The 18,222-nt window shown below is 40.9% G+C and overlaps 2 protein-coding genes across 7 annotated transcripts in view; one reads left to right on the top strand and one right to left on the bottom strand.

Moving 5' to 3' along the window:
• sh3pxd2aa (SH3 and PX domains 2Aa) overlaps positions 1–18,222 on the bottom strand; it is a 111,018-nt gene that overhangs the window by 5,250 nt on the left and 87,546 nt on the right. For 2 of the 5 annotated variants that reach the window (XM_079337760.1, XM_079337761.1), the window contains 5 exons: positions 14,213–14,326; positions 10,362–10,445; positions 3,784–3,901; positions 952–1,355; positions 798–812 (listed from right to left, as the gene is read on the bottom strand). In XM_079337760.1, the coding sequence (XP_079193886.1) occupies positions 798–812; positions 952–1,355; positions 3,784–3,901; positions 10,362–10,445; positions 14,213–14,326 (735 nt within the window). The remainder of the gene's footprint in view (positions 1–797; positions 813–951; positions 1,356–3,783; positions 3,902–10,361; positions 10,446–14,212; positions 14,327–18,222) is intronic. The other 3 variants (XM_079337762.1, XM_079337763.1, XM_079337764.1) reach the window with 3 other exon arrangements.
• The window catches only part of LOC306820094 (ras and Rab interactor 2-like), a 272,812-nt gene continuing 267,118 nt past the window's right edge, over positions 12,529–18,222 (top strand). For both annotated transcript variants that reach the window (XM_079337766.1, XM_079337768.1), the window contains exon 1: positions 12,529–12,535. The gene's annotated coding sequence lies outside the window, so the exon portion shown is untranslated. The remainder of the gene's footprint in view (positions 12,536–18,222) is intronic.

Below are 18,222 nucleotides of genomic sequence, written 5' to 3'. Positions count from 1 at the left end.
CAGGATCAAGTGCATCTTTTTTTTCTTAACCAAACATTTTATCTGAATTTTGCTGTGATATTTACATAGCAAGTTTATAAACAATTGTCATGTAAAAAAATATTTTGGATTATTATTTTAATTTTAAGTCACATGTCAGGGATCATATGGTTTATTAAACAACACACTGCCCTTTATTTTTAACCATTAAGCTCTCAAACTACAGAACATAACTTGAAATAAAATAGGAAGGTTACTGTATTACTAGCAATGAAAATACCAATCAACATGCAGCATCAAATGACCTTCTCAGATTTCTGAAATATTTTGGTATGCTGTGACACTGCAGAAGTTTATTTAACATGGACGTGCACACAGCTGATGTTGCAAAAGGGAAAGAGACACTGTTAGCACTGAGAGTCTTAAGGTTTGCTCAAACACATGTTAATCAAAAGAGGAAATGATAAATAAACCTAATCATGAGCATATCAGCAAACCTGCAAACAAACACACTGAGAACAAGTTAGATCATTGTTTGCTGAAATAAAATTGGCTGTGTGCGAGTATTTTATCTCCTAAAATACTTGTTTCCTTCTGTTTTCAACATGTCCAATCACAAGCTCAGGCATGATTCACAAATGTATCGCAGTAATGTGCAGAAGCTTGCAAACACATACAGTAGCAGTGTTACAGTCTTAGTATGTGAGTGAAATGGTAATCCTAACATTTTAAATCCCAAATTAAACAACCACACAGGTTATCGAGTCAGATTCTGAGATTAGAGTACACCAACACAATCAGATAAACCAGCAGCTTACCTATAGCATCGAAGCCTACACAGAAAGAAAGCAGCATGGTTCAGTGTCTCGTACAAAGTTTCCAAACCCTTCTCTTTTACACGTCTATGCATTTACAGATTTAATCACTGCCACAGAAAAATTCATTATGCACTAAAACTCCAAAAATGCTCACCAATTTCCACTCGATGAGGCGCCACTCTAGCAACAGCTGGGGACCCTGGCTCACCTCTCGCTTTACTTTCTCTGAGTGCGGCACTCGCAGCTATTCCCAGACACGGGCTGTTGGTGTCCCGTCCTGCGCTCAGCCTCCTGCCCGTCTCTGCATTGATCTCAGAGTTATAGGGCATGGGCAGGCTGATCTCACTCTTTGAGATGTGCCGCTCGGGTGAGGTGCCAGCTTCTCCGTCCGTCTGGATGTCCTTCTCGCTGACCGACTTCTTCTGCAGCAGGTTGCTGATCTCCATGATGTTGCCGATGATCTCCACCGGGCCTGTCAAGTTCTTCTTTCGAGGGGAGAAGTCCTCTTTCACCTTTTTCAAGTAGGAGGCAGGGGCCCAGCCCTCTTTTCCTAAGTATCTGAGGGTAGGAGACATAAACCAGACTGAATGAATTTTCCATTTTTGTCTGCACTCATTCTGCAAATTCAGATTTACATGACATGCAGTTTGAAGAAAGGTAAATGTACCAACCAGGACTACAACAAAATATATATTGGTTACCGTAAAACTTACATTTATTACCTGGGCTGTTATTGTCTTCAGTCCACAAAATGAATCTAACGTTTTCAATGTACACCAGTTAGATTAGTTTTGCACAGGGTGAGGCAACTGCTAAACAAAATAAATTAAAAATCACAAATTTGAGCTCTTTATGACAGTATGGTAACTTGCTGCGTGGTTGGTACATGTACCAGCATCTTTCTGTTTCTCTTTGACAAATGTTGAAGGTTATTTTTGTGCTTTTTCTCCAAATATGTGATCCACTAACTATTCAACACTGAATTCATAGGGGCCTCTAATTGAGAAATGCTGTTACTTGTCAAAACCTGCGGCTTCACCAGGGTGCTAAAAGGGATTTGGCCATAAAATTGGGATGGGCTTTTATTTGAAGTTTTACGGTAATTATTGAAAAAGTTATTGAATGTCTCTCCATCCAAAGGGCAAAATATAACAAACTAAAATGAAAATGCAAGAAGTAAAATCTAAGGAAGATGAAATCTGTCATTGAATTACATTTAACGTATTGCCAAAATAAACAAACTTTCTCAGTCTGAATTTTCTATTCATTTCATTGTAAATTAACCTTTTTATTGTTAATCTCACACCACAGCATAGCAATCATGAATCACTATAGAAGAAGAGAACACCCAAAGAACCCTTCTCATTTAAGAGGGACAAAGTATAGCGAGTAGACTACTTTAAATTACCTTCAAGTAGAGTCATTTAAGGTCATAGACTGAACAAGGCAATTTGTCTTTTCTTGGTCAAGATTTTTCCTTTTCAGTATAATATGCTACTTGTCTTTGTGATTTTCCGGGCATTTAGCCTATGCTCCAGATTAATGTGACACTGTCTGCTAAATTGAAGCACTTTTTCCTCCAAAAAGAGAAAACCATTATTACCTGTAAATCTAAATCTCCCAGTAAAGGAGAAATGCACTTAATTAAGTGTTAATTTTCTTCTTTTTTTTGTTTTCCCTTGGGGTGAACATTTCTTTCCTTTTTCTATTCTAGTCTCCTCAGCTCAAAGTGCAAAACAAATCCACCTTTAATGGGGCGCTGATGTAGTCAGGCTGTCATTTTTTGTGGGTGGGGCACTTTATGAATATGCAACAACATTTCCATATCCTCTGGACTCAAGTATGCAATAAAATGTACCGTGTAAGATAACAAATATTGAAAAGCAGACACTATTGTAATTCTAATGATGCAGCTGAAAAGCAAGTAAATACAATGCATTATATTTGCAAAGAGACACTGCTCCCCACATTTCTACCTATTGTAAAAATGACTAATTTAACAGAGCAGTGTGCAACAATAGGTAATGTTTCTAAAAGTAACTCTGACTCATTTGCCTCGAGGTGGGCCATTTTCTGCTCAGAAGAGAGAGGATCATTTCTTTTCCCCTGTGTCACGACTCAAGCTGTGACCACAAGGAGTCCCAATGACTAAATAAAACCCGGTGATTTCGCTGTAAAAGGGCACATTGAGTGCAGCATGACTCAGGTGTACACCTAGAGGATTTTGGAAAACATGCTCTAAAATGAGTCATTATGCTTCGCAGTAAGGTGAGTGAATAAATCAAATCCATTTTTATTTCTCGGATATTTATTTAGTTATATGACATGTCATAAATGTGAAGGGTCTTTTGCATCTGCACAGCATTTGACACCCTCCTCTCTAAGTTCATGCATACCCAATGGGGATGTGAATTGTAGCTGCAAGAATCTGGCAATAGAAAACACATCAGGGGTAATAACATATTGTAATAGTACAAGTAGGACCATATAATGGATCCTTTTTATGAACTTTTTGAGTCAATAGGCTAGGCAGACAACTGCTTGGGGCCCCAGGCCAGTAGGGGGCCCCCAACAACTGACAAAATTGAAACCACAGCATTGCTTCAAAATGTGCAAATTTTGCAATGACAGTAAGAAACCTCTCAAATGGGGCCCCATCTGAAAGCTTTTAATGCCTTGCTAAATGTTGTATGCAAATAATTATGGACGGTGGTTGGAGAAAACTACCAAATCACATCACTGCCAAGTGCACATATGGCTTTATTAGTTGTGACATTCGGGAAATAGCAGAAGTCTTGTACTTTTTTTTGGCTCCCATTCTTTACCATTTGTATATTTGTGTGCTCTTGCCAACTTCAAGGATAGGTGATACAACTTTGAAAAAGCTGGTAGTCTGATGTAAAGCTATAAATTAGAAACAACAACAACACTCATCATGAAGTGCTATGTGTTGATGCTTTTTTCTTCCTGAGCAGGTTTTACTCACCTGATGAACCACCAGCCCTCGAGGTTCTTTTGGATGACCTCCACGGTGACCCCTTTCTCAAAGCTGACTTCATCCTTCCCCTGGCTGGTGTACGGCTGTATTGTCACATATTTCTCCTCTGGAGTGTATTTAAGGTAAAGGAGAGAGAAATAGAGATAAGTGAGTGAAATATTGCCATTTAACTGTCTTTTTACTGCAGTGTGATATTACCGTATATTACATCTATCCCAGAGGACCATATCGGGGGGAAAATGATGACTTTGACCTACTTAAAATGCTCCGACTATTTTCATACCAACACAAACACAACACTCTCCCCCTCATCTTAGACAATCATAACAACGTACTCCCCCTACTGGCGGAACCTCTCCTCTATGCAGCTTGTTTTTAATCCACACCCGGCCTTTTTGGACCTTGGTCCAGCATTCTTCTCTCGAGAGGGAGATTCCTCTTCTAGCAAAAGGCCCACATCAGGGCCTCACATTTGAGGAGATAAGACTTTTTTTGGACCAACATATCTCCGCTCATACCGCTTTTTTTCTGATCGCCAATCCTCTCTCACACTCTGCAGGGCTTCCAAAGGAATTCAAGGCAAAACAATGGGAGCACGAGAGGAGGCTGCGATTGGCAGGTAGATCAGACCACGGACACCAATGATCACATTATCAGGAAGAATTGGCTGTAGGTATTGACGTTAATCAGTATGAAATAAATAAATTAAACAGGAGAGAACAAGACCTGATACTGTTGGAGGTAATGAGACTGTTTTGAAGGAAACATGAGGGACAGGGAGGGTCTCTCAGAGGTATATGTGAGAGTGTTTGTTCATCTGAATGCATGCTTTCAATAGGTGGGGTACGACCAGACGGCGGGGATTCGTGTTCGTCTGCTGCCTGTCAGTGCAGAGCAGCTGAGGTCAATAATGTCGAGCAGGGTGGAATGTCTAGCCCTGAACCTCAACTTGCAAAGCATGTTGTGTAGGTGTGTATACTGTATGTGTGTATTTGTTTGCGTGTAGAGTTGGGGATGAGTACTTGCAGATGGACAGGGAATAACGTGCCGGCTTAGAAAAGAATTTGAGACTTTTACCTTAATACATCTGCTAGTATCAAGTGTATGGATGCGATACAAACACGTTTGGTACGATGTAAGAGTATGAATAAGGAGGGTTCTACTCAGACTGATGGTGTAGGTAATTTTACAGGCATGGGCTACACTTGCCCATTGAAAAGGTTTCATTTTCTAGTGGTCTATTTGATCTTAAATCTTCACCTAATTCCAGTTTTTCCAGCGCCACAAATCCAACCCAAACCTCAACCCAACCCCCAACAACCACAAAAAAAACCCTACAGTAAACCTCTGGTCTTATTCTGTTTCATAAAAATGCCCAAAAACTTCAAACTTGCTCTTTAAAATTGTCCCAGGATTCAGTTTTGTTTCAACAATAAGTTGTGTTCTGAAGAGTCTTGGTGTCATTGGTGTAGCATCTCAAATCAGTATCAGTCATGACAAAAGTCAGAGTATTTTCATGAGCAAAGATACACAATAAGATGGACAGAATGATTTATGAGCAAAGGCTTTTTTTTAGTGTTTGTGAGTATATTGAATTCATCATTCCCCGAGGATAAGAATGAAAGATGTCACTGATCACATTTATGAAGCGCATCTGGGTTTTCGACTTTCATGAGCTGTGCACTTGCTTCAGTGTCAGTCCCTGTGTTTGCGTTGGCATCAGCGTCACACTGCAGTGACGGCACAGAGAGTCCAGAGGAGGGTCAGAGAGACAATAAATCAGATTAGGGACCTGCTGTAAATGATAGCACCCTGAGGAAGCCCAAGCAGGGCGGAGGGAGGACAGTTTTTATTGAACCCCTGCCGAGAGCACAATGAGGTCACACTGCAAGTCAGTAGCCAATCAGAGACCCTACAGAGGTCAAGACACCCTGACCTTGCTTTGTGTCAGAGCATGTGGGAGTCAAAAAGTGATGAACTTTAATTTAATTTCAGTCTTGAGTGCACCCTTTATTTCACTGTCACCACCCCAGGATCGCGTCCACATCATCTTTAGGAAGCATCACATCAAAGAGATCTGCGACAGCAAACAAGCTGCAGACTCTGGAGGAGGAGACGACTGCTCCTCCATTAGCAAATTAGCTCGTGGGAGAACATAAATCGTACTGAATCAGTCTTTGTTTTTGTCCTTTTCCAGCTCTACTAAATCAAACTGTATCTCATGTGTCCTTGCAGTGCTGTAAAACCTCACTCACCCATTTCTTATCGCTAGTCTGGCAATGCATTATCAGGCACGGACAGTGGTGCCTCCACTCACAAAGCAGAGAGTGGGAAATGGGGATGACAAGAAGGTGGGTGAGGATAAGAACAGGAGAAGAGGAAGTTTTTTTTTCCAATAATAGCTGCTTTTTCTTTTTTCTTGACTATGCTAAAACTTTCAAGATAAAAAACACGGAGTTGGCCAGTTTTACTACACTTTCTTATGGTTGTCTTTACTTTCTGGCAGTCGCATTTTTCCCAGCAGCACTACCGTCGGCCATCTGGTGCGGCAGATCTGACTGAAGCACAGTTGAACGGAGTTCAGGCACAGAAAGGCAGACAGCAGTACAGTAATTGGACAGCACGCCGACAGAAGGTAATACAGTCACAAAGTGAAGAGTGGTAATGATTGAAAAACCTGGAAAATCCACACTAGAAAGGGACTGAAGGCAGCAGCAGCTGCAGGTTTCATGGTGGGACTATTTCAGAGGTTGGGAAAAGGGCTACTGGTCAAGCCTTTAACATGTCTGCAATGCAGCGAGTAACTCTTGCCATGTGAAAGCTCTCTGTCCTCTTTGTGTCAGTCGTTTTGACCTTTGCGTTGCTTCATCACTTTGCTGTCAGCCAACTGAATCACAGTCACCCCACAGGTTGTCACTTTCCTTTAATAAGCTGTCTTTAATGAGCAACACCCTAAAACAAGAGTTTAACATTAGTGAACCTCCAGGTGACGTATTTAATGTAGAGTCAATCAATCAATCAATCAATCTTTATTTATATAGCGTCAATTCATAACAGGCGTTATCTCAAGACAAACAGGTAAAGGACCTTACTGTTTGTCTGTTAACATTAACAAAAGAGCAGGTAACAAGACCATGCTCATCGTTATGTTTACAAAAAGCAGGTAAAGGACCTTACTTATTAAAAGAATAGAAGAAAGTGAATCTGCCTCTGACAGCATGTGCCCATCAGCAAAAATATGCTGAAACTGGAAGTGCAGAAAAACACAACAGAAAACTGTGAATTTGACAAAAGATTGTTCAAAGTTGGCACCATGGAAATAGAAAAGTTTTTTTTGGTGGACTGTGAGGATTTCAGCAATGATCCATCTAATCTAAAATCAACACAACTGCAAACACAGCAGGTTACTCCAATACGCTGTTAACACCTGAACGGACTGCTCGTCTACACTGACATTTAGTGGATGTATATGCAGGAAAATACACTCATTCAGTCACATAATCACACAACTCTATAAAGAATATCATTCATCTTGATGTTGGCCAGTTTCATGTGATAAAACAGGAGCCATCCCAAAGACTTAATTCTATTTTATCAACATCAAACATTACTAAACACATCTGCAGCCAAGTTGTCTTGAGTAAAATAAAACTTGCCTTTAAATGTTCCACATCAGAAGAATAAAAGGTGAATCTGCTGTCCCCTCAGTTACTCTTGAAGATGTACAATGCTATCTGGAACTGTTGGCATTCGTTTTTTTTCATCAGATTTGCCTCACTCAAACCGCATGTCCACGATGATATTTCACGTTTTCAGTATGTTATGCAACACACGCCCTCAACTCAACTGCATCACAGTATGAAAATAAAAGGTTAGGTCTGACTGCACATTTAACATGAAGAAAATGAGTCTTCTTTTCTTAAATCAAAACGTAATATTGCAGACATTGCATACTCTCAGTCGAGTGACCTCTTTGAATGTATCCAATCAGGCTCCAAACATTTGAGCTGTAATCACACTGAACAAAACAGAAATACAAGTTGAAACTCAGTGGAAAAGATAAGACCTGAAATGCTCTTCTCACTACACTCAAGTCAAAGATGAAGTGCTTGAATTCCAGAAACGTGAGCAAAAGTGCTTCGTGGCCTCATTCTTCAGTGGCGACAGCGAGCCTGGTGACTCATCCGCACTCTATAGATGTTGAGGTCTGAGTGATTAAAACCATTCTGCAGACTGGGCTGCTGCCCCACTTTCACACTTTCCACCGGCTCACCCGGGCCAAGCCTCAATGTTCTGTGAGACGTATCTCGTTAGGTAATGTTCATGCAGCCCTGCCGAACACTGTTCCCCTGACTTTGATTCCACTCTTTGATTGATGATGTACTGCTAAAAGCCATTCTTTTAAATTTCTTTCAAGATTATACTACCTGCTTTCATTTCCGTATAAGCTGTCTCCTGTCTCTGTACAGCTACCACACTTATTTCCCACAAAACCGAATACTTTAAATATGTAGGTATGTGGCAAAGTGTGTAACTTACACTGCATCAACTGCCTGAGGCTGTGATAGAAGAATACGTCTTGTATATTAATATGTATGTTTTTACAAGGATTAGGGGCCCTTCCATTTGTCTACTGTACAGTAGGAGTTACGATTGGCTCTCTGCAGGAGAAGCAGCACATGCCTTTGCTCCTAATTTCCCTATTTTTTCAACCTCCTCTGATAAATGCCCCTTTACCTGCTAGCTAAGTAAAGGATGGTAACACAATCCATTCCAGCCAGACTGTGTTATGATGACAAGAAAAAGGGTTTCACTGAGGTTTCTCTGGTCCAGGGACAGCTTCCACAAGCAGGTCCTTTAGAGTGTCCTTTAGAAGCCCTGACTAATCCGGAGAGAAGAAAGGTACCCAACTTACAGTGTGGAAAAAGTTTTGACCGTTCGAGCTGATTCATTTCCTAAGAGACATGAAATGTTTCAGACATAGACTCATGTCTCCATTTCAGCATCAAAGCAATATTGACATAACCAAACTGCAGTTAAATTTAGAAATGCAAATGTTAAAAGCTGGCAATAACATTTTCACATTTGCCTCTTTTTGAACACATCAACCAAGTCGTCATTAACAGCATTTCAAACCAAGGGAAGCTTGCTTTGATGAAGCAGTTATACAATCATTTATGTTCACATGGCTTGGTGATTGTCAAGGTTGTTAGGTCTGTGCTGTGAAAGCCAAATAGCCTTAATTAACCAAGCGCATTTAAAGGCAGCCCGATTATTTGTTTGCTCAGTGTGAGTAGAAGAGCATTCCGAGTTTGATGGAGTGAGAGTTCAGATTTTACTGTCAGAGCTGACTCATGGCCACCCAACAATCTGCTCCCGGCAGATTCTCCCGGCCAGTTGTTGTTGGCTGACTGGTGAGGATTTAAATGAGGTTGTTTACCGTGTGGACCACAAAGTATGTGAAAGTAAAGAAGAGGGGGCCAAAAGAGGGGCTCAGCAGTATTTTCATTGTACTGTCCGAGCTCATGAATCAGATTCAAACCCTTTTTTTGTCATCTTATTCTAACTTAAATTTTGGTGCTTTTATAATTTTGCATATTCCATCGACTAAAACAGCAATCGCTAGCATGTGAAAATGAAAAATCTCCACTCAAAGTTTTACTCAATAGCTACGTCACATCACTTTATCAGCAGGAGAAATAACTGAAGTATCCATTTGTGAGCTACTGTATTATCAACTTGCCAGTTAAATATTATTTTGTTGACAAAAAATGACAAGTACAGTAGAGGAACATTGTAAATCATTTTCTCTTTAAATGATTGTGCCGTTTAAGTGTTTAATATAAAGAAAGCACTTAAACATATAAGCTGTAAAACCATTAGCGTCTAACAAGTCTACATGATAGTACATTGATCTCCTGAAAGATAAACTCGCTAGCTTTGTCTGAGCTTCTGCAACTCAGTCTTCATTAGCCGTAATAAAAGACATATGTGAACTCATATTAACTGCATTGTAGGCTAACACATCTGGATTTTTAAGAGCATTTTTTTTGTGGGAGCTTTTTTAATTGCTGACTCTGAAATTGTAAAAAAAAATAATTACAAATCCATCCATCTATGTCACTTTTCCAATTTCGGGTCCCACCCAGTGGTCAGGCAGGAGAGGCGGCGAAACCTGGACTGTTCGCCACTCAATCTCAGGGCTGACATAGAGATAGAAAACCAGCCGCACTCACATCCACACCTCGAGACAGAGTCACTGATCAACCTAACAAGTTGAACATATCTTTGGACTGTGTGGGGAAGCCGGAGTAACCGGAAAGAACCCAATTATGCAGAGGGAGAACATGTAAGCTCCACATAGAGAGTCTCTGTCTAACAGGGATTCAAACTAGGAACCTCCTCGCTGTAAGGGCAAAAGCGCTAACCAGCCTGGTCATAATGTTGCACAACAGAATACGCTTGTTTGAGAACGTTTGACATATGCACTTGAAGGCTCATCCATGTGTGACATGGGCGTTTACTTCTTGCAGTGTGTTCTGTGTGCTTTTTGTTACTGAGGTCACCTCTGCTGTGCTGACGGTTCACTATCCCCCCCAGAGTCCAGCGGCGGTCCAGCCTCTTCAGATGTGCCTTGCGTCTCTTAGTAACTGGTGGTGAGAAGCAGCCATAAAGAAAAACAGACAAACAAAAAAAAAATGTTGGGTTAGTCTAAGCAGCATCAGTTAGCCAAGTCAACAAAAGCAAAACTAAAGCTGCTGTTAGAAGCACCGAAATATAGGACAACTGCCAATAAACACCATTTACAGATGTGTCACATGTGAAGAGGTGTTACTATTGTGTGATGTAAGGGTAACAGGGTTCCTAAGTACTTCAGACACAGATTTGTTCAATGCAAAGTTCGATTTGTTGTTATTATATTGTGTTTTACATCCTGTAATTGTTCTATATACACAGACAAGTGTTAAAACTTCTCATTCCTGAAGTTTGTGGAGGGAAAAAGCAGAAATCAAAAAAGCATATGTAGAATATATTTGAAAGCAGGATGATATGCTTCTAGTATGGATGGTGGATAACCACCATGATCATCATTTGTGCATGTGTACTGTACAACCTGATAAACCAGTGAGCGAAAAGTATGTTCAAAGAGCCTCTAAAACAATGATGTGATTCAAGCAAAAACAACAGTGACGGACAATGTACTTGCTGTCCTTTAAGGGGAAATAATAATCATTTTATTTATAGAGCGCTTTTAGTCAACGTGCTATACACAGCTTAGAAACACAACAAACATACATAACACATCATTAAAAACATCAGCCATAAACATCAGTGAAAAGGTGGGTCTTCAGCTTCGCTTTGAACACATCAATGGAACATGAAAGTCTGATGTCCGCAGGGAGATTGTTCCAGAGAGTGGGAGCTTGTGGCTTGTGAAAAATTGGTATGACTCTGTTGCTGATGAAGCTAAGAAAGTCAAAACCTTTTTTTAAGTCCACTTCTCCAGATTTAGTAAAAAGACCTAGTGCTTGTCTACTACAGCAGAGGAGCAGAGGTAAAGCCCCTGAGACACAGATACAAGAATAGACTCTGAGTGACTGTGTCTTATCTGAACCATTATGTTACTTTACCCTTCACTGAAGAGTAAGTATCAACGGCTCAAATAGGAAAGGATCAGAAGCACAGATCTGATTGATATGTACGAGCAAATGATGAGGTCTGGATCCAGAATCTGAAGTGAAACTTGCACAGTTTGAACCTTTAGCCTTCATCTCTCCTCAGTAGTTCCAAGCCAGCATGATAAAGAAGCAGTCCTAAGATAAGAAGTCTCTTTCCTGTCGAAGTGCCATCTCCAAGGCCACATGAAGAACAAAACCATTAATGTTAGGGAAGACAAGCCGATGTCTTCTGCCTATCTCTGTACAGTGCTAATCTAATTCTTTTTTTTTCCTTTTTTTTTTGGTGACTCTTCACCCTCTTGTCTCCCCATCTTTCCTCCTGCTCGGCATCTGCCCTCCTCTCTTTGTGTGCTGGCTGCTCCTTGTCATTTCCTCTTCCTTTTGATTCCTCTCTGCCTTCCATCCATCCATTCCAGTGAGCGCCACCCTACCCTTGTTGACCTCCTAATTGAAATATCAGCTAAGGGAAGGCACAGAGGGAAATGTTATTTCGAGGTAATTTCAGTGGGGGCCGGGCTGCGCTTGTCGGTTCCTCTCCAGCAAGCAGAGCTGTCAGTGGAATTAGGTTACAGACCACGCAGAGATAATGAGACGACAGGAAGCAGGGAAGAGGGAGATCAGAAATAAGAAGTGACGATGTGTGCAAACACAAAGACACCGGACTTAATGGGAGAATGGGCCACTGATAGAGGACGGGTACGGTTGTGTGCATGTGTGTGCGCGTGTGTGCATGTGCTTGTGTGTAGCTCAGGCCCTTTCCAAAGAAATTGACTATTAGGTGGTTAACGATGAAGGAAGACACCACAAGACTACTGATAGTGATTCCTATCAAAAACAAGCCAACTGTGCTCACTAAGTCACGTCTTGTGGTGTAGATGTGAAAAGTCATCCTTCGAGTAATAAAAGAAACATTACAGGTGCACTTTCTTTGGTGGATCTCCACTCACTCTCTCCCTCGTGCACTGGTGTAAAGAGGGGTCTGTTGACGTGCTCTGCAGGGAAACATCCACATAAAGACATCCTCTCGTTAGCCCTCAAATTGATGCACCGGGAACAAAGATGTTGTATTGTTTGTTTTTTTTCCACCACACAGTCTTGTAAAAACTTGGTAGCTTTATTACCCACAATACAACGAGGCCACAAACAGTTCAGTCAAAGGTTTTATGAAAGAAGCAGCTAATGTAGCTTTGCATTCCATTTCATCCCCTCTGTCTACTCTCTTTAGTGAGCCAACCTCTGCCGGGTAATGGATGCAGCCCATGACTGTTTTAATTCATTCAGACACTGAGTTTTTTTTCCCATGGGCTTATAATACTTGTCTTAATGTTACTTATTTTACTTAAAGCTTACATATTATACTTCTTTTCAACAAGTTTAAAAAAGTGTCAGAGGTCTATGTCTTCTTGCTCAATATCCACTCTGAGTCTATAAACCCCTCCGTTTCAGCCCTGTTTAGAGCAGGCTATTGGGTGGGGCGGAAGGGGGGGGACTTGAGCCTCTGAGCATGGGCTAACCGCTAGGCTACCAGAACCCCCCCCTAGTTTGAGCTTTTAATAATGTTTATAGTCACATAACCTGTGGTCACATGCCAACCGTTGTCATGGGTCAGTACGTTTACTCCTGTGTGGACTATTTGCATTTTATGTTTTCTCATTTGACCACAAACTGCAGTGCAATGAGCCGAGAAGATGTAAATTGTAATGTGGCCAAATTATCCTTTAAATGCTTGAATTAATCCAAATTGAACACTCTATAGCACACCGAATTTAATCAAAGTTCGTTTACTGATAACACGAAAAAACAAATGAGACACTCATTAAAACAATATCCAACTACAATCCCCAAGCAATAAACACTACACATCCATTAGGCTGTTATTTCACCTCCAGGATACAGACTGTACGAGAATTCACGGTTGCGGGCACTGACAAGATCTATTTAGTGGGAGAAAAAAAAAATCCCTGAAACGAATGAGAACAGCAAATAACAGTGACTGTGGCAGCTGTGCAGGAGCTGTCATCATTCTAGCAGTGTGTTTATGTGTCTGTGTGTCTGTGTGTGCGTCTTGCAGAATGTGCACAGTTCAGTGGAGCGAGGAGGCTTGCACATCTTAATGAGAGACAGACCATGTTTGTTAGATAATCCAGTGGCACTCTGAAGCATGATAAACCATTGCACCATTCCTGTTTCATTTCCACACACTGCTGCAGATAAACCATGCACGTGCGTCTGGCATGTATTTCGAAGCATGCGTGTGAGCATACTTGTGTGTTAGCACTTTATTTATCTCTATTGGATTCCCTTGGTCAGAAAGCAGAAAAGGGGCTTATGGCACAGTGATGAAATGCTACATCCCTGCAGTTAGACTAAACATTAGGGAGGAAAGGGTCACAATAGAACGAGCCTCCTGCAAGAGTTGCAGCCTCCCGAGGGAGTTGAAAGGAATTTTTCTGTGGTGCCAAAATATTGCAAACCCTTTGGCTGTGGTCTGGTACCATTTCACCATGGAGCTGCAACTGTGGTCTTTAAGGTTCCTAATGTGTGACTGGAAGTTTGTGACTGTGTGTATGTGCTTGTGTGTTTACAGCTGACTACTGTGATGCTTTTTTTTTTAAATTGAGTTGAGAGCACAGAAAAACCACTCACATAACAAGTTTTAAGAAAAAAAAATGGGGTTTCTCACCCAGAGAGACATTTATGTATTTGTGTTTTATGAATATAATAATGTCTGAGCTAACCTTCTCCGGTCCTCGAGGTGCCCAGATCTAAGTCGTCTCTGGTTACATTCTGGGAGTCCAGGTATGTGGCTGGCACCCAGCCCTGCTCCTCTGCTGTGCTGACAAACCACCAGCCTGAAAATAAAAGAGAAAGAGACAGAAATTAAAATATGCACTGCTAACAATCACCAAATTATGAAGTATGGCAGCTGCCATCATTACCCCATGTGGTGATTTACATGGGAATGACATGTCTCTGTCGCTCATCTCTACAGTGTTGCAACATGTGACTGAGGATGAAACGACATTAAACATAGCAGTTTCAGCCTGTGTATGGAGGACTAAACTGTACATTCATCATGATGGGCTTTTTGTGTATCAGCATTAAAAAGAGATCCGAGGCGGACTCATTGCAGATGAAAGTTTCACCTACTTGCAAAGCTCTCACCATTACTAAACCAGACGTTGAAAGAGATAGAGTGATACTAGATAGCAATGTTTAGGAGGCTGAAGTGAACTGGTTGAAAAAGTTCTTATTGGACAAATGAAGATGAAGTTGTTGAGACTGGTGGATGGCTTAAGAAGTTGCTGCTTTTTTTTCATCAGAACTTATTTTGAAATGCGTTTCACTGGTGCTTTGTTTCCTTACTTCTCCCAAAGCTATTTGACAATTTGTGCAGAGTAAATACAACTTTCCAGCTTTGTGAGGTTATTCATTGGCACAGTGCTTTGATAGGAATATCAGTTTACTGTAGATACAGGATCACATTCTAACATCTTGCTGGTTTTGAGTCATTCATTCTGGGCTCATACATGGACTACAACAAGGAGGTGGAAAACACTCTGGTTTGACTGTTAGTCCATGCAGAGTTGAATTCTTGACACAACTAGGCGCATAAAGAACCCAGGCAAATTCAGTTTATTTGTTACCTTGGTGAACATTGTCCTTATGGTGTCTTCTTTTGATAGTTTTTTTTTTGTTCTCCAACACATCATGATGCTCATTGTGTAGGTTATGGTTCCACTTACAGAACATTTGACGATAAGCAGCTATGTTGTGGGGAATCACTGCCTTTAATTGTCAAGTTACTTTCAGGACGTGAACTACGACTGAAAAATAAACTTAACAAAACCTTCATAGGCTCAATTCAGGCTCCCAAAATACGAAATTGGCAATAGTCAAACTTCCAACCTGAAGGGGGTCTGGGCGAGTTTCTTGTAATTCATTATGGGACAACATTTCCTCAAAACATCAAAAGTCTGCGAAAATGTTTGCATCAAATTAAAAGTAGATAGAGTAAAAGTAGTAGTAGATCTTTCACTGAACAAGTGAGACGTTTGATGTGCTGGTGGTGCGAGATAAAAAGTGAGGGAGAAACTGATATTTTACAGATTCATCCTTTGAGAAGTTGTACCAGACTGGTGCACAAAAGAAAGGCTGGTTCATCAACTGACCAACCAATATTGTCATTCCTGCAGCCATGCTACCATCTTAGCTACCTCGGAACCTTGTAGAAGAATACTTCTCCAAGCAGAGTCAAGGCATGTTGAGTCATTGCCATTACAGATGCTAAATGCATATTTTACTGGAACTCTTTACAACATTGATAGATCATTGCTATACAGCCAAAGAACTGTTGCTTGAAAGTCTACATTTCCACAGACTACGTCCTTTGAGTATGTCTGACATCGGCTGTCTAATCTTATGTCTTTGAGGAGTTTCACAAAGTAGAGGTTTCCATTCAGAAATGGATTAAATATCACGATCACACCACTGTACTGCAGTCAACGTTGACTTACTTCTTAAGCAAGAGAGATTAATGCATTGAGTACAACTGACTGTTTGTGGTTAAATGCCGACTACATTGAGACTTCATCCAGAGAGCTGACTTCACGTGACCACAAAAACTCATCCCTGTGAGAGGCAACCAAAAGTTAGAAAAAGCGGGAGGCACATCATTCACTTCAAAAGCAATTTAATGAACGGCATATGTCCTCTATTGCAAATCATTGGTCTTGACAGGCTGAAGATGAAAATTGTCTTTAAATTGGACAACATGACTTAATTATTCTAGTCACTTCAATGTCTGGCAACAAGAAACCATAGGATGAAAAGAAACTGGGGTGACGGCCAACTGAGTGAAACGGTTAAATTTTTTTCTTTTTCAGTCTTGTCTTGTGTGGAAGAAATATAAATCTGGGATCATATTTCTTGATTTTGGCCCTAATAGAAGCTGACGCATGCTATATACACTCCTGAATCTCAATGATCTACAGTAAAATGGCTGGTCTGAAGGGCCGACACTAAACTCAAGTGTTCCTTTGTAAGTGTGAATGAACGTGTAAGTGCAGTAGAAGTGACAGATTTAGACAGATGGGTGCTGGTGGACAGAACCACATTTTTTAATTATTATTCTAAATCAGTCCAACAATTAGATCATTGCTGCTCACCATACAGCATGGCTTGGTCTATAATGTGGTTGCAGAAGCCTGGATGAATCAGCCAATCACGCCCTTTTTTACTACCCAGCAAGACACCAATCACATTAACACGTACTATGAATGATGTGGAAAATATGCCTGTTACATAGAACTGTATCATTCGGAAAGTCACAGCAATGGTGAAAAGTGTTGTGTGAGATGTGTTTGTACAGTAAAAAGCAGCAACTGTGTAAGGAGTACCGTATGGAGCACTTCACAAAGAAACTGAGATTTAACTGCGACAGAGAATGATTTTTTTGTTTTGATAAGCGCAAAGATATATCATAAAATACTAGCTAAATGTGTCTTCATTTACAGTAAACTGACACTTGGTTTTCCTGAGCCGTTTCTTTTTGTGGTCTTCCAAACAAAGGTGTCTTTGTCATTTAGCAAAACCATCACTTAAGAAAACTGCATCAGCTGAGGAACTAATCCCCGGAAGAAGACCATGAGATGACCTTTTAAAGAAGACACCAGGGTGACAATTAGTTAAAATGTATATTCCTTTATTTGTAGTCAAATTACTACGGCAAAGGTCAGAAAATCATAGAACTCTTAATGCTATTTTGTGAAATAAAACTTTATTTGAGTGATCTGAACATTAAATAACCTCTGATTTAGTCCACAGGTAGGCTGAAAGCAGTTAAGATGCATTTGGTGTTTCTAGTAGTACAAGCTTAAATACCATCTTCTCCTAATAATAGTTCAATAAAAAAAAAGCAGAGCAGAGCCTGCACAGTCCACTGCATGTGGCCTCATCTCTCCTCAGCCATATAAGCAGAATGAGGCCCGAGCCACCCGGACACTGACAGCTTATGTGCAGTATAAAAAACTGTCTTCCAACACACACACACGCACACGCACACGCACACACACACACACACACACACACACACACACACACACACACACACACACACACACACACAGAGTTCTCCTGAATATCCCACAGCACTTCATATCTCACAGTCAATACAGGAATTAATTCAACCTGAGGGGCCACAGACAAGTGGGGGGTTAAACACAGTTTCTGCAGTGCAGCTGAACTTCCTCTTAGTCACCCTCACCATCTGTGGATGCTCTGTACCTGCCGACAGTCTGCATGCATTCTGACTCCTGTAGAGACGGCACGGTGCAGTTTGGCATCCACAGGGGTCAGCACAGTTCATGTTGGACCCATCAGGATCAATTTAGGAGCCTGTACGGCCTAAGACGGTGTGGGTAGCAGTTTCATATGAAATTGCATTTGACAGCGCGACAGTTATATTATGCTAATTAAATCTTACAACATAACTCCTGGTTTATGGAGCCCAGTGTTATAAATGAACAGCATGGATACAGTGCTGGGACTTGTAAACTCAGGAGGGGCTGTCAGACTTGGGCATGTAGGGAACGTTCCTGTGTGGGTCTGGTCTGCTGGGTGAAGGTAAGAGGAGTCAGTTGTGGCCAAATAATAGCTGATAATGGTTTCATGAAGGTTTCTGAAGTGTTCACATTTACTGTATCTTTTTTGTCAGTGGTGCACACTTAAATATAATGAAACCTGAAGA

The sequence above is a fragment of the Symphodus melops genome, assembly GCF_947650265.1.
Source record: "Symphodus melops genome assembly, chromosome: 2".
Lineage (NCBI taxonomy): Eukaryota > Metazoa > Chordata > Actinopteri > Labriformes > Labridae > Symphodus > Symphodus melops.
This window is presented reverse-complemented; position numbering and strand designations above follow the sequence as displayed.